This window comes from Trematomus bernacchii, unplaced genomic scaffold (assembly GCF_902827165.1).
Source record: "Trematomus bernacchii unplaced genomic scaffold, fTreBer1.1, whole genome shotgun sequence".
Taxonomy (NCBI): Eukaryota; Metazoa; Chordata; class Actinopteri; order Perciformes; family Nototheniidae; genus Trematomus; species Trematomus bernacchii.
Window position 1 is genome coordinate 242,501 of NW_022987674.1, and position 15,597 is coordinate 258,097.

A 15,597-nucleotide genomic window follows, 5' to 3' on the forward strand; every position below is an offset into this window, starting at 1 on the left:
CACTTTCTGATGTCTTCTCTACATCACCGTGTGTCCCCGGTGTGTCCCCTGTCTGTCCCCGATGTGTCCCCCGTGTGTCCCCGATGTGTCCCCGATGTGTCCCCGGTGTGTCCCCGGTGTGTCCCTGGTGTGTCCCCGGTGTGTCAGGAGACTCTCAAAGTGTCAGGAAATAAACCCCTCTCTCTTTTCCTCCGTACCCACATCTCTAAAAACGGGGGAACAACGGAGCTGATCCAGATTTGCTGCGTCATGACGACGTTACTAAAATGTGGGCGGGCTTTACACCCACGGGCCAATCAGAAACGTTGCTGTCAGAAACAATGAGACGTGTTTATGCCTAAAAAATAGTATAATAGGAGACCTTTAAGACACCATACAAGGGAACAGACATTAAACACAACATCAGATCACTAAAGAGGAAGACCCTCTAACGTACAGTACTGGAGACCACTCAGGGTCACAAACACTAAAGAAGGATTTATCTCCTTGTTTCTCTGAGTTTCTCTGTGAGTTTCTCTGAGTTTCTCTGAGTTTCTTCGTGAGTTTCTCTGTGAGTTTCTCTGTGAGTTTCTCTGTGAGTTTCTCTGTGAGTTTCTCTGTGAGTTTCTCTGTGAGTTTCTCTGTGAGTTTCTCTGTGAGTTTCTCTGTGAGTTTCTCCGTGAGTTTCTCCGTGAGTTTCTCCGTGAGTTTCTCTGAGGTCTTCTCTGTGTTTCAGGCCTCGCTCTGGCCTTCCATGACGGCAGCATCCAGATCCTGCACCGCCTCTCTCTCCACACGATGGGCGTTTTCTACGGTTCCTCCAGCGGGCCGAGAACCGGAGACGAGTCGGCCATAAAGCGCCAGAGAACCGGAGGCCCCTCTATCCACTTCAAGGCCCTGCAGTTCTCCTGGACCTCGCTGGCTCTGGCCGGGGTCGACAACCACGGCAAGGTGAGGAGATGAGTTATAGATGTATATTTATATTAAACAAATGTCTAAGAAATCACAAAACAACTCAGTAACTTAAGTCTAAACCAAATCACGATTAAGTGTAAGGTGTTAAAGTGTTGTTGTTGTTGTTGTTCCCTCAGGAGTTAAATTAAAGTGTTGTTCTTCCTCAGCTGCACATGCTGCGCGTCTCGCCCTCGATGGGTCAGGTTCTGGAGATGAACACGACGCTGCGCCACCTGCTGTTCCTGCTGGAGTACTGCATGGTGACGGGCTACGACTGGTGGGACGTCCTGCTGCACGTCCAGCCCGGCATGGTGCACAACCTGGTGGAGAAGCTGCACGAGGAGTACATGAGGCAGAACCAGGCGCTGCAGCAGGTCAGACATCTCACTTTATTCATAAGATGCAACATGGTTTAGGACGGGAAATACGTCCCTGACAACAGCTTCAAACTGGTTATGAGGGCCGGGTTTCAATTACAAATTCAGAGCTGCACGAGGAGAACATGAGGCAGAACCAGGCGCTGCAGCAGGTCAGGAAATATCACTTTATTATAAAGATTCAACATAGTTAAGTATAGAAAATGTGTCCCTGAAAATAGCTTCTAACTGGGGCCAGGTTTCAAATAGAAAATCTGAGCTGCACAAGGAGTACATGAGGCAGAAGAAAGACGGGAGGAAGGGTAATTTTACTCAAGAAAGGTAACAAGTTTAGTACGAAAAATGTGTTCCTGAAAATGGCTTTAAGCTTTTTATTAGGACCAGGTTTAAAATACAAATTCAGAGCTGCACGAGGAGTACATGAATCAGAACCAGGCACTGCAGCAGGTCAGCAAAGATGGGAGGAAGTCTAACTAATTTAACAAGTTTAGTACGAAAAATATGTTCCTGAAAATAGCTTCTAACTGGTTATTAGTGCCGGGTTTAAAATACAAATTCAGAGCTGCACGAGGCGAACATGAGGCAGAACAAAGACGGGAGAAAGGGTAATTTTATGTAAATGTAACAAGTTTAGTAGGGAAAGTATGTTCCTGAAAATAGCTTTAAGCTTTTTAATAAGACCAGGTTTATATTCAGAGCTGTAGGAGGTGGGGAATATTATATATTATAATATAGAAAACACTGAATCTTCAAGATTAAAGTGTCTATAAAGTGTCAAACTCAAGGCCCGGGGGCCAAATCAGGCCCTTGGTGGATTTAATTTCGGCCCGCAGGATAATTTCTAATTCCTATTATATCTGGCCCTCCGGTATATTGCACGCACACCTTCACTCCATCCTGAGGGTCTCCTCAGCTCAGAGCCTGACCCCAAACATTGATGACCTTGCACCCAAGATGAGATGCCAAGTATCTGAACTAGCATCACAGAGCAGCACACTGAGTTCACATGGATGTTTCCTTCTGCACTTTTTCTCTCACGACAACAGGGCATGTTTGGTTTTCTCTTTGAGGGAAATAGTTTTGTTGAAGCTGTTGTTGGCCTGTGGAGAAATGTAATCATAAGAAATGACTCTGGAAAAGCTGCAGATAGAGCCATAAGAAATGAATGCAACTGATTATTTAATGTTTAAAGTTGTTTTTATAGGCAATCATTTAAGCTTTGTTAGTTCCAGGTTTAATATGTGCAATAAGTTCATTTCAATAAGTTCTGCAATAAACATTGAACCAGTCCGGCCCTCCACTAGTACCGTTTTTTTTATTTTGGCCCACTGTGTATTTGAGTTTGACCCCCCTGCTATAAAGTGTTTCTAGTTACCTGGTGTGAACTACACTTCCCATGATGCCTCACTGTTTCAAGATTCAAATGTTTTATTGTCATATGCTCATAAGCTACAGTGTAGAAATGGCAATGACATTCTTCTGACCTGAGCTCCTCCAACAATACAAATACAAAAGAAAAAGTTGTGCAAGAAGTCTATATACATGTAAACAGAATATGAAATTAAATAATGTACATTAAGACAAAATGAAAAGACTTCTTTCTTTTTTAAAACACTTTATTTATTGGTTTTTCCCACACAATAACAAGAGAAAACACAGAGTACAAATTCAGGTGCTATCATGGACACGGGAAGGGGGGGGTGCTGAGGGGGCTGCAGCACCCCCCCCTGCGAGGCTCCACTAGCACCCGCAATCCCCCCGCACCCCCAAACGCACACAGTTTCACCGCTGCGAGGCTCCACTAGCACACCCCCCCCCCCCCCCCCCCAGCGTGTCACAGTTTTGCCGCTGCGAGACGCTACTAGCACCCCACCCCCCCTGCCGCACCCCCAACTCTGACTGACTTCCCGCGTCCCTGGGTGCTATATAAAACATTTAAAAAACAAGATGACAAAGCAATAATGATAATAACATAAAAAGACCATTACAGTAATAGCAATGAGAAAAATAAACCAAAATACACAATGACATGATAACTGTTAGGGAATCATTTGCCCTAGTGTCCTCTTTCCCCCTCTGACACAGATGCTCCACCTTGATCAGCCCCTATCTCCCTTAAGGAGGGGCTGCCCTAGCAAGTTGTTGTTGTTACCAGTTTATGACCGGGCAGCTCTCGCTCAGAGATAGTTATTGTTGTGGGACACCTGGAACACATCCTTCTCAGGGTGTAGATGACCCCGAGCCATAAGCGACAACAACTGTGATTCAGTGTCCTCAGCTGTTTAGTCTATCTATTGAAGAATGTTGATTACCCTTAGCGAAACTAGTTCAAACATCATACGAGAGGAAGGGTTCTTCAGAATTCATTGTGGCATCTCAACCGTGTGGTCAACTCGTGGCCCGTGACATGTCTTGTGAATTCTCCGGTCGTCAGTGTTTGCCATCAAAGCTCCAGCTCTCCATCGTGTCTCTCTTTTAGACCAGAGGCCTGTACTACGAAGCCGGATGTTCTCTTAGCTGACTTCAGGGAAAACTCTGGCTTTCCGGTCCTACGACGCTGGTTCTCTTTTTAGCAGGCTAGATCTCCATGGTAACTGATGCTGAGCGGCTAACCTCCTCGGGAGGAGGTTAGGTTGCAGCCTAAGAGATCAACTCAGTGAAAGCACCGCCTGCTGACCAATCAGAGCTCCGTGTGCGGAGTTTAAAGCGATCAAGTCATATTACAGGATAGAGGAAATACAGAAAAACTGCCGTTGCAGGAAAGACGGCCGGCAAAAATCAACTGACTGTGTGAACGTGAACATTAATAGAATATCCCCTCCCATCTTCAGAGCAATCTGACTATTATAACATTAGCGTTAAGAAAGCTTACTTAAATATCTGCCACGACATAAGTAACCGGATCAGAGTAACATTAAGTACAGTCCGCGGCACTGTGAGTGCAGACGTCGATGTGTCCCATTATCATTCATATCATATCACATCATAATGTATCATATATCTCCTTATCTGAGTCAGCTGAGCCGTATCTGGCCGTGCAACACTCACAGTGTCACATACTGTATGCAGAAGTATTATTTTAAGCAACACATTAAGTTGACGAAACACTCGAGTCAAATGTAATTAAAGTCAGATCGTGTCTTGGACGGGGCAGGTGATTCATAACCTGTTAATGTACGCATTCAAACACTTTCTCTGTTACCAGCTGTATTCACCTTGCAGGTGCAGCTATGTGGCTTTTATCCTGGGTAAAGTGTTTAAGTCATGGATGTTTAAAGTTTAACTTCTTCATATTTGACTAATATTAAAGTTCACTTTTCATTCAGGAAGTATGACGCTGCGCTGTCAGTACGCTTGTCCATGTTTGAGATTGGTCGAATGCTCCAAATACCACCCCTTTCATGTGAACGCGCACCTAACTAGATAGGACACGGCTGGCTTGAGCGATCCACTTGATATCCAGCGTCGTAGTACAGCTTAGCGAGAGCGCGTATGTTTTGGATTGGGCCAACCGGCTAACTCAAACATATCCAGGTTAGGAAAATCCGGCTTCGTAGTACAGGCCTCTGACTCCAATTGCTTCAGAAGTTTCCCCCACACTTATCATATCTTCTTATCTTATCATGCACACAATGTACAACAATATTTTGTATTACTGCTGATTTTTATTCCATAATTTATTCCTTCTATTCCATTGCAACGTAAATACTGTTATATTTTACTATATTTTTGATATTTTTTGATATTTTTCTAGTTCTCTACCTGTGTTTTTAATTCTTGTTTGTCTGCACCACGACACCAAGTCAAATTCCTCGTACCTGTAAACCTACCTGGTGATAAACCTGATTCTGATTCTGATATTAAATATACAACAAAAAGTAAATAAATCTAAATTAAATACTTAAAAGATTTGTTCAGTAAATATGATATTAAATGTACTGAACATGTTTTAAAAATAAATATATGCTGATATTCTTTCCTTTTTCCCCCCTTTATGTTTATTTAAATAAGTGCCTGTAATTAATAAATGAATACATTAAAAAAATATTCAAAAATAAGTAAAGAAATACCAATCAACCAATTTTTAAAATAGTGTTTAATGTTTATTAAATTAATCAATGAATAGATGCATTTAAAAAAAAAATGAAAAAATTGGTTTATTAATTTAAAAAAAGTAAGTAAATAAATAAAATACTTGTTATATAAAAACATTTTCTAAAGTAATAAAATTGGTTTTAATTCTATGTTTATTCTGATTTACTTCTGATTCTGATTCTCTCGTGTGTCTCAGGTCTTGGCGACGCGTATCGTGGCGGTGAAAGCGTCTCTCTGTAAACTCTCCGCGGCCACGGCAGCTCGAGCCTGTGACTTCCACGCCAAACTGCTTCTGATCGCCATCAGCTCCACCTTCAAATCCCTGCTGAGACCGCACGTCCTCAACACCCCCGACAAGAGTCCTGGAGACAGGCTGACCGAGATCTGCGCCAAGAACATCGACACAGGTGAGACTCTATACCTGTGGGGTCAGATATCTTATGTATGACATCATAGGCGTCATTTATCTATCTGTGGGGTCAGATATCTGACACATGTTGATGAAGAAGAGACATGAAGAAGAGGGGACACATGTTGATGAAGAAGAGACATGAAGAAGAGGGGACACATGTTGATGTAGAAGAGACATGAAGAAGAGGGGACACATGGTGATGAAGAAGAGACATGAAGAAGAGGGGACACATGTTGATGTGGAAGAGACATGAAGAAGAGGGGACACATGTTGATGTAGAAGAGACATGAAGAAGAGGGGACACATGTTGATGAAGAAGAGACATGAAGAAGAGGGGACACATGTTGATGTAGAAGAGACATGAAGAAGAGGGGACACATGTTGATGAAGAAGAGACATGAAGAAGAGGGGACACATGTTGATGAAGAAGAGACATGAAGAAGAGGGGACACATGTTGATGTAGAAGAGACATGAAGAAGAGGGGACACATGTTGATGTAGAAGAGACATGGAGAAGAGGGGACACATGTTGATGTAGAAGAGACATGAAGAAGAGGGGACACATGTTGATGTAGAAGAGACATGAAGAAGAGGGGACACATGTTGATGAAGAAGAGACATGAAGAAGAGGGGACACATGTTGATGTAGAAGAGACATGAAGAAGAGGGGACACATGTTGATGAAGAAGAGACATGAAGAAGAGGGGACACATGGTGATGAAGAAGAGACATGAAGAAGAGGGGACACATGTTGATGTAGAAGAGACATGAAGAAGAGGGGACACATGTTGATGTAGAAGAGACATGAAGAAGAGGGGACACATGTTGATGTAGAAGAGACATGAAGAAGAGGGGACACATGTTGATGTAGAAGAGACATGAAGAAGAGGGGACACATGGTGATGAAGAAGAGACATGAAGAAGAGGGGACACATGTTGATGTAGAAGAGACATGAAGAAGAGGGGACACATGTTGATGTAGAAGAGACATGAGGAAGAGGATTTAGGTGACCTTTAAATGTGTGTGTGTTTCACAGATATTGATAAGGTGATGATTAACCTGAAGACGGAGGAGTTCGTGTTGGACGGCCCCCCCCTCCAGTCCCTGCAGCAGCTCATCCAATGGGTGGGAGACTTCGTGCTCTACCTGCTGGCCAACCTGCCCAACCAGGTGAGCTAACATGCTAACATGCTAACGTGCTAACGCCAACACAGCAGAGAGGTCATTATTAAATCATGAGGAGGGTCTCGCTTCCAATATACAACAAAGAGGAGAGTAAAGGTGAGCGTTAGGAAGTCTTATGTTTCTGTCTTTTATTGAGTCGCCTGGTGGTGAAACGCTCTGTAAACAGATACAGGGCTTTTATTTTGAAAGGTAGGAAGGAGGCAGTAATGTTGATTTAAAATCCGCTAAATATATTAAATAACTTCCATGTGTGGAATAAAATAAATAAAATAAATAAAATAAATAAAATAAATTAAATAAAATAAATAAAATAAATAAAATAAATAAAATAAATAAAATAAATACATTAAATAAATTAAATTAAATTAAATAAATGTAGGAAGGATGCAGTAATGTTTCTTTTATAATCCTCTTCATGAACTTTCGCTACACGATTATAGAGTACATTTTATTCAAGGGTACCCAGGATACGTGTCCACCGAGACTAGAACCTAGTACATCAGGGGTCGGCAACAGGCGGACCGCGGTCCGGATCCGGACCCAGACGCCGACCTATACGGACCCGGACCTATAATCAATACATTAATAGGGGATTTCAATTTTGACGGGGCGATTCTATTTTAACCGCCGCCGACAGGGGGCGAAAGAGACGAGTGAGCGATACAGGGAGAGAAACACAGAAGAAGAGACGAGAGAGCGATACAGGGAGAGAAACACAGAAGAAGAGACGAGAGAAGCGGAGAGGAAAGTGAGTAAAGAATAATTAGCGATACAGGCAGAGAAGACGGAGAGGAGAGTGAACAGGCGTGTTAGCGGCAGACAGGGAGAGACAAATAATTACACATGGCGCTCTCCAAGAAGAGGAAAGTGGAAAGTGAGAACAGAGCTTTTAACCCTGAGTGGACTCATTCATGTTCATCCTGCCCACTGGGAGCACAGAGCCAGTGTGTCTCATTTGTTCAGAGACCGTGGCGCTCATTAAAAGTGCCAAAACCCCACTATGAGACAAGGTGGAATCTGACTTCAAAGGCTGTAACACTAGGAATATGTGGGCGGGACTAAGGACAATGACTGACTACAAAGGAGCAGCGGGGGGTGCTGCGGGAGTGTCTGCGTGCGCATCTCTCCCAGATGAGCTAAACAGTTTTTTTGCACGCTTTGAGAGCAGCCAGGCTGTGGAGGTACAGAGGGACCAGGAGCTACACTGCCCTTTTGTTTTAAATAGGGCAGATGTGTGTAAATCCTTTAAAAGGGTTAACCCACACAAGGCTCCTGGACCTGATGGCATCCCTGGCCGTGTTCTCAGGGTGTGTGCAGTTCAGCTGGCAGAGGTGTTCACAGACATCTTCAACAGGTCCCTGCTGCAGTCTGTAGTCCCCACATGTCTTAAACACTCCACCATCATTCCTGTCCCCAAAAAGACAATCATCACCTGCCCCAACGACTACCGCCCAGTAGCACTCACCTCCATCATAATGAAGTGCTTTGAGCGGTTAGTCAAATTATTCATCACCTCCTCCCTCCCTGAATCTCTGGACCCCCCTGCAGTTTGCCTACAGAGCAAACAGGTCCACAGACGACGCCATAGCCCTCACCCTCCACACTGCCCTCTCACACCTGGACCCGAAGAACAGGAACACATATGTGAGAATGCTGTTCATTGACTACAGTTCAGCATTCAACACCATTGTGCCCTCCAAGCTGGCCATCAAGCTCAGAGACCTCGGACTCAACAGCGCCCTCTGCGACTGGATCCTGAACTTCCTGACGGGCAGACCCCAGGCAGTGCGGGTGGGAAACATCACATCCTCCACCCTGATTCTAAACACCGGTGCCCCTCAAGGCTGCGTGCTCAGCCCTCTCCTCTACTCCCCTGTTCACCCACGACTGCGTGGCCACACACAGCTCCAACACCATCGTGAAGTTTGCTGATGACACGACCGTCATCGGCCAGATCACAGACGATGACGAGACGGCATACAGAGAGGAGGTCGAAAACCTGACATCTTGGTGCCAGGATAACAACCTCCATCTCAACATCAGCAAAACAAAGGAGCTGATTGTGGACTACAGGAAGCAGCAGGGAGAGGGACACGCCCCCATCGCCATCAATGGGACTACGGTGGAGAGAGTCAAAAGCTTCAGGTTCCTTGGGGTCCACATCACTGAGGACCTGACATGGTCTCTTCACACCACCACCATCACCAAGAAAGCTCGACAGCGGCTCTTCTTCCTCCGCAGGTTGAGGAGGTTCAAAATGGATTCCAGGATACTCTGCAACTTCTACAGGTGCACGATAGAGAGTATCCTCACTGGCAGCATGACGGCCTGGTACGGCAGCTGCACCGACCTCGATCGTAAGGCTTTACAGAGGGTGGTGAAAACTGCACAGCACATCACCAGGACGGAGCTGCCATCCATGGAGGACCTTTACTCCCAGCGGCTCAGGAAGAAATCCCTACGGATTATCAAAGACCCCCATCACCCCAGCCACAAACTGTTCTTTCTGTTGCCGTCTGGCAGACGTTACCGCAGCATCCTGGCAAGGACAAGAAGATTCGGAGACAGTTTCTTCCCGCGGGCAGTGAGACTGTTAAACAATTGAACTGTTGAAACAACTTCAAACATTCAACTGCTACTCAGTAGTATGTATCTAATACCTAATATATATATATCATTCCAATAACTTGTATATAGACTCATACTGCACTATTCCACATCATAACTTTATTTCATTTTTATAACTATTATTATTTTGTATTGCTCTTGCTCTTATTGTTATTATGTTATGTTATATGTTGCATTGTTGGAGAAGCCTGTGACATAAGATTTTCAACTGCATAATTACTCTGTAGCTATGTCAGATTGACAATAAAGAACCTTGAACCTTGAACCTTGAACACAAAGTGTTTGACCAAACATTCCCTCTCAAGTCAGAACTGAGGTCACAAAAAATAAGCAGTCTCAGAGCCCAATATGATCAGTCGACCAGGATCAAAATTAAAACTAAATATGGTTCCAGGGCAGGCTAACCGAGGCTAACCGAGGCTAACCGAGGCTAACCAATGAGCACCTGCATGTGTATGAGAATGGCCCTGACACCATTTCAGCCCAGATTTAAACTCCTGGCAGGACAAGCTCAAGCTCAATTCTCGCACTGAATTAAAACAAAGTGAGTGAGGGACTGCAATATAAGAGGGAAAGAAAGAGAAACTTTAAAACTGTTCAATTGTTATGATGTGTAAAGACTGATATTGTTCTATAATCGTCTGAAACTGTTAAGTCATGATGTGAAACGGTTAACAAAGAAAAAGGGAAACTCAAGCTTCTGCTACACTTTATTTTATTTATCTAAAATTAAGCACTTTAAAGATGCACATATTTTCAAAAGCTATTTTATTTATTTTCTCCTATTTCATTTTTAAATGCAGCCCGAGAGGAACATTACACATATCCACAGTATTTACTGTATATCTGTATAGTTCAATGTTCATTGACAATAAATATTGTTGTTTTTGAATTGTACTTTCTTTATCTGATTGGCAGTCAGTTGTTGATTACATGCAGACGTTGATAAAGCTACAGCTACTTCAATATATATCACACTAATTCATAAAGCAAGTTAGATATTTTGATGTTCCGGACCTTTGCATGGGGACATTTTCTCTAACTGGACCTCGTTGAATTTTAGTTGAATACCCCTGTAGTACATGAATGTAAACATGTGACTTCACACTGGTTTCTGTCCTCCATGGTGCGTCCCTTTCCCACAAATCAAAATCTCCTTTAACTCCTATATATTTGAAGAATGGACCAAGTAGTTATCTACTGTCCTTGAAGCAATCTCCTCTGATCTCCCTGTATCGTACGTGCGCAAGGTGATTTTTGCCTAATCACGTAACTCACCCCATTAGCATGAACTCTCGTCTATATTTAAAAGCGCTTGTTCATCAGAGCTATGCTAACATTGTAGCTGTTGGGAAAATAGTGAATGTCCTCTTCCAACATGAGAGTAACGTGATAACAAAGGTATCCCAACTGTAGCTGTGTTCATGACAGGATGTCTGATTACCTAGAAGAGCATCAGGACTGTTTGAGGCATATGATAGCTATGTGATTAACATGATGATTCAGCCTCTATGGAGATAGACATATGACAAGCATGCTCATTTCTGACGTGGAGCTAATCTGAAGTAAACATTGAATACTGCTTTCTATTCCTCCATCTGGTGACTGTGTAACTCCCTCTCTTGGATATCAGCATGTGAAGGACACTGTTCAGGAACTAGTTGATGCTCTGTATGTGATGACTACTTCCATTCTGGAGAGGATCACAGATACATGGATCCTGAGGTTGAAGCTCAAGCCGGGGACCAGTGATATGTTTCTAACAGTAGCTTTCACACTGGTTCCACTGGTCTCTGTGCTTCAGGGCTCCTTGGTGCGTCCCGGGTTCGGCTTCATGCGGGACGGGGCGTCTCTGGCGATGCTGCGTGAGATGCTGGTGATGATCAGGATCTGGGGTCTGCTGAAGCCCGGCTGCCTGCCCACCTTCACCGCTACCTCAGACAACCAGGACAGCATGCAGCTGCTGTTCAGACTGCTGACCCGCCTGTGGCTGTGCTGTGAGGAACACACACGACACACTCTGAACACACTCTGAACACACTCAGTGAACACACTCAGTGAACACACACTGAACACACACTGAACACACTCTGAACACACTCTGAACACACTCTGAACACACTCTGAACACACTCAGTGAACACACTCAGTGAACACACTCTGAACACACTCAGTGAACACACTCAGTGAACACACTCAGTGAACACACTCAGTGAACACACTCAGTGAACACACTCAGTGAACACACTCTGACACCAGTTACACTTCATTGAACCACTCTGAACACACTCAGTGAACACACTCAGTGACACACACTCAGTGAACACCCTCAGTGATCACACACTCAGTGAACACACTCAGTGAACACACTCTGAACACACTCAGTGAACACACTCAGTGAACACACTCAGTGAACACACTCTGAACACACTGTGAACACACTCAGTGAACACACTCAGTGAACACACTCTGAACACACTCTGAACACACTCAGTGAACACACTCAGTGAACACACTCTGAACACACTCTGAACACACTCTGAACACACTCTGAACACACTCTGAAGAAACACACTCTGAACACACTCAGTGAACACACTCTGAACACACTCTGAACACACTCAGTGAACACACTCAGTGAACACACTCAGTGAACACACTCAGTGAACACACTCAGTGAACACACTCTGTGAACACACTCAGTGAACACACTCAGTGAACACACTCTGAACACACTCTGAACACACTCAGTGAACACACTCAGTGAACACACTCAGTGAACACACTCAGTGAACACACTCAGTGAACACACTCAGTGAACACACTCTGAACACACTGTGAACACACTCAGTGAACACACTCAGTGAACACACTCTGAACACACTCAGTGAACACACTCAGTGAACACACTCTGAACACACTCTGAACACACTCTGAACACACTCTGAACACACTCTGAACACACTCTGAACACACTGTGAAGACTCTAAACAGACACAGCAAACAGCTGAGTAAATGGAGTCGTAACTTTTGTCAGTTTCAGTAAAGGAAAACTGTTTAATAAAATACATCTTATCATATATCTACATCCACTTTGAAATGCATTAAAGATGATTGTTTTGTTTCAGCGCGGGAGGACGGCCCCCCCCAGGACCCCGATGAGAGCCTGATAGACGAGTGCTGCCTGCTGCCCTCCCAGCTGCTGGTGCCCGGGATGGACTGGCTGCCTCTGAACGACGGCGTGATGGTGAAGCTGCAGGGCAAGACCCCGCTCAGACTGCAGTTTGGGAAGCCTTCCTCTGCGGGGGGGGGCTCCAACGGACCCCTGGAGATCTTCACCAGGTAAACACACTGAGGGGTTATTTGACCTAGCAACTCAAACTGTGTGTGGTTATTGTACAGACACATTGGGACTTAAAGGGCACCTATCATGCAAAATGCACTTTTTGATGTCTTTTCTACATCAACATGTGTCCCCGGTGTGTCAGGGAACTCACGCAGCGTCAGAAAATAAAACCCTCTCTCTTTTCCTCCGTACCCAAATCTTTTAAAAACGGAGCTGATCCAGATTTGCGTCCGATATGACGTAATATCTGAAATGTGGACCCACGGCCCTATCAGAAACGTTGCTATCAGAAACAATGCCCGACTGTTTTGGACGTAATATGGTCGGTGTTTACATTAGCATCGCTAACACTCAGAGCTAACCTGTACTGGAGAGCATGTGTGTGAAGAAGCAGGAAATAAAAAGGAACTCACCTTGTGGTATAACCGGCAAGAGAGAAAGCCTTTGAGCTCCATACTGTTTCAGAACTAATCCTTGATAATCCATGATATGGCGTTTCATCACGGCAGTATTTAGTTTAGACAGTAGCTGCCGGGTCCCGCATGAGCTCAGACCCCTCCTCTTTAAAGCTTTATACCCAGAATCAGCACTTTAGAAACAGGAAGTGAAATAGAGGGATATGAGGCATGGCTAGAATGATCTGTTTGGTATTTGGAGCAAAACACTTCATAGACATGTTTTTTATATATTTTTATATATCTGAGACCTATGCTATTGCTTAAAAATAGCATGATAGGTGACCTTTAATGATGAGTTTTTATAGATAGAAATTGAATAAAAAAGACTGAAATTAAACGTATGTGTTTATTTAATACGTATATGACATTAATAAATGCATACATTTATTTTTCTAAATGCAAAAGTAAGTAAATAAATATCAATGAAATACTTAAAAGATTTGTTCAGTAAATATGATATTAAATGTACCGAACATGTTTTAAAAATAAATATGTTATGTTATTTAATAAGTGAATAAATACCAATGTACCCATTTATTTATTGTGTGTGTGTGTGTGTGTGTGTGTGTGTGTGTGTGTGTGTGTGTGTGTGTGTGTGTGTGTGTGTGTGTGTGTGTGTGTGTGTGTGTGTGTGTGTGTGTGTGTGGTGTGTGTGTGTGTGTGTGTGTGTGTGTGTGTGTGTGTGTGTGTGTGTGTGTGTGTGTGTGTGTGTGTGTGTGTGTGTGTGTGTGTGTGTGTGTGTGTGTAGGAGTCCCAGCTCTCAGAAGATGGATCACCTGCGCTGCGTTCATATGGGCGTCTGTCCGACTGAGGAGAGCAAAGCCTGCACCAGGTGAGTCAACAGGAAGTGATGTCACAGCACACTCAACTGTACAGGAAATACATGTTAACTCTCTGTGTGTGTGTGTGTGCAGGTGCGGCTGTGTGACGATGCTCCGCTCTCCGAACAAGACGAGTGCCATGAAGCAGTGGGAGCAGCGCTGGATCAAAAACTGTCTGTGTGGAGGACTGTGGAGACGGATTCCCCCAATGCTCACCTGAACGCATCACCTGAACATGAACGCATCACCTGAACCTGAACGCATCACCTGAACCTGAACACATCACCTGAACATGAACGCATCACCTGAACATGAACGCATCACCTGAACCTGAACGCATCACCTGAACATGAACACATCACCTGAACCTGAACGCATCACCTGAACCTGAACGCATCACCTGAACCTGAACACATCACCTGAACCTGAACGCATCACCTGAACCTGAACACATCACCTGAACCTGAACGCATCACCTGAACCTGAACACATCACCTGAACATGAACACATCACCTGAACCTGAACGCATCACCTGAACCTGAACACATCACCTGAACCTGAACGCATCACCTGGACGCATCACCTGAACATGAACACATCACCTGAACCTGAACGCATCACCTGAACGCATCACCTGAACATGAACGCATCACCTGAACATGAACACATCACCTGAAACTGAACGCATCACCTGGACGCATCACCTGAACATGAACACATCACCTGAACCTGAACGCATCACCTGAACCTGAACGCATCACCTGAACCTGAACGCATCACAATTGAACCCATTACTGAAACCTGGACACGTCTCACCGGTTTCAGTTTTTTTTCCTGTAAATATACTTTGTTTTGTTTTTTACTTTGTAATAAAACTGTCAAAATAAAAGCTCTGCTTCCTGTTTTTGTTGATTTTGCTTTCCGAGAGTTTTAAAGTTCTTTTTTTTACGAGTCATGCAGTGAAAATATATTACTTCCATATTTGTTACGTATTTTATAACTGTCTTTGATATTCAAGCAGAAAGTAATAAGAGAAAGACAGCCCTGAGTAAACACAAAACCTGGATTAAGAAATACTCCGACCGACCTGCAGCTAAGGGGGCGGGACATCTCTGAGCTGCTGACCAATCACAACAGAGCCGGCCAGCTAACCAATCAGAGCAGACCGGGCTGTGGTTTCAGACAGGGTGAAAAGAGGTGCTGCAGCACAGGCAGTATGAGCGAAATAAAGAGCTTTTTGAACATTAAAGCATGGAGACATGTAGAGACACTACATACTGATATACACCTGAACATCAGCAGGAGAGGACTCTTTAAAGTAGAGACACTACATACTGATA

The 15,597-nt window shown here is 44.1% G+C and overlaps 1 protein-coding gene across 2 annotated transcripts in view; it reads left to right on the forward strand.

Annotated features, from left to right (window-relative positions):
• The window catches only part of med16 (mediator complex subunit 16), a 24,554-nt gene extending 9,408 nt beyond the window's left edge, over nt 1–15,146 (forward strand). The window contains exons 10-17 of one of the 2 annotated variants that reach the window (XM_034136204.1): nt 716–930; nt 1,101–1,307; nt 5,602–5,812; nt 6,855–6,988; nt 11,421–11,628; nt 12,760–12,973; nt 14,184–14,267; nt 14,350–15,146. In XM_034136204.1, the coding sequence (XP_033992095.1) occupies nt 716–930; nt 1,101–1,307; nt 5,602–5,812; nt 6,855–6,988; nt 11,421–11,628; nt 12,760–12,973; nt 14,184–14,267; nt 14,350–14,476 (1,400 nt within the window). In that variant the 3' untranslated portion in view covers nt 14,477–15,146. The remainder of the gene's footprint in view (nt 1–715; nt 931–1,100; nt 1,308–5,601; nt 5,813–6,854; nt 6,989–11,420; nt 11,629–12,759; nt 12,974–14,183; nt 14,268–14,349) is intronic. The other variant, XM_034136206.1, reaches the window with a different exon arrangement.
• Nucleotides 15,147–15,597: the final 451 nt, after the last annotated feature.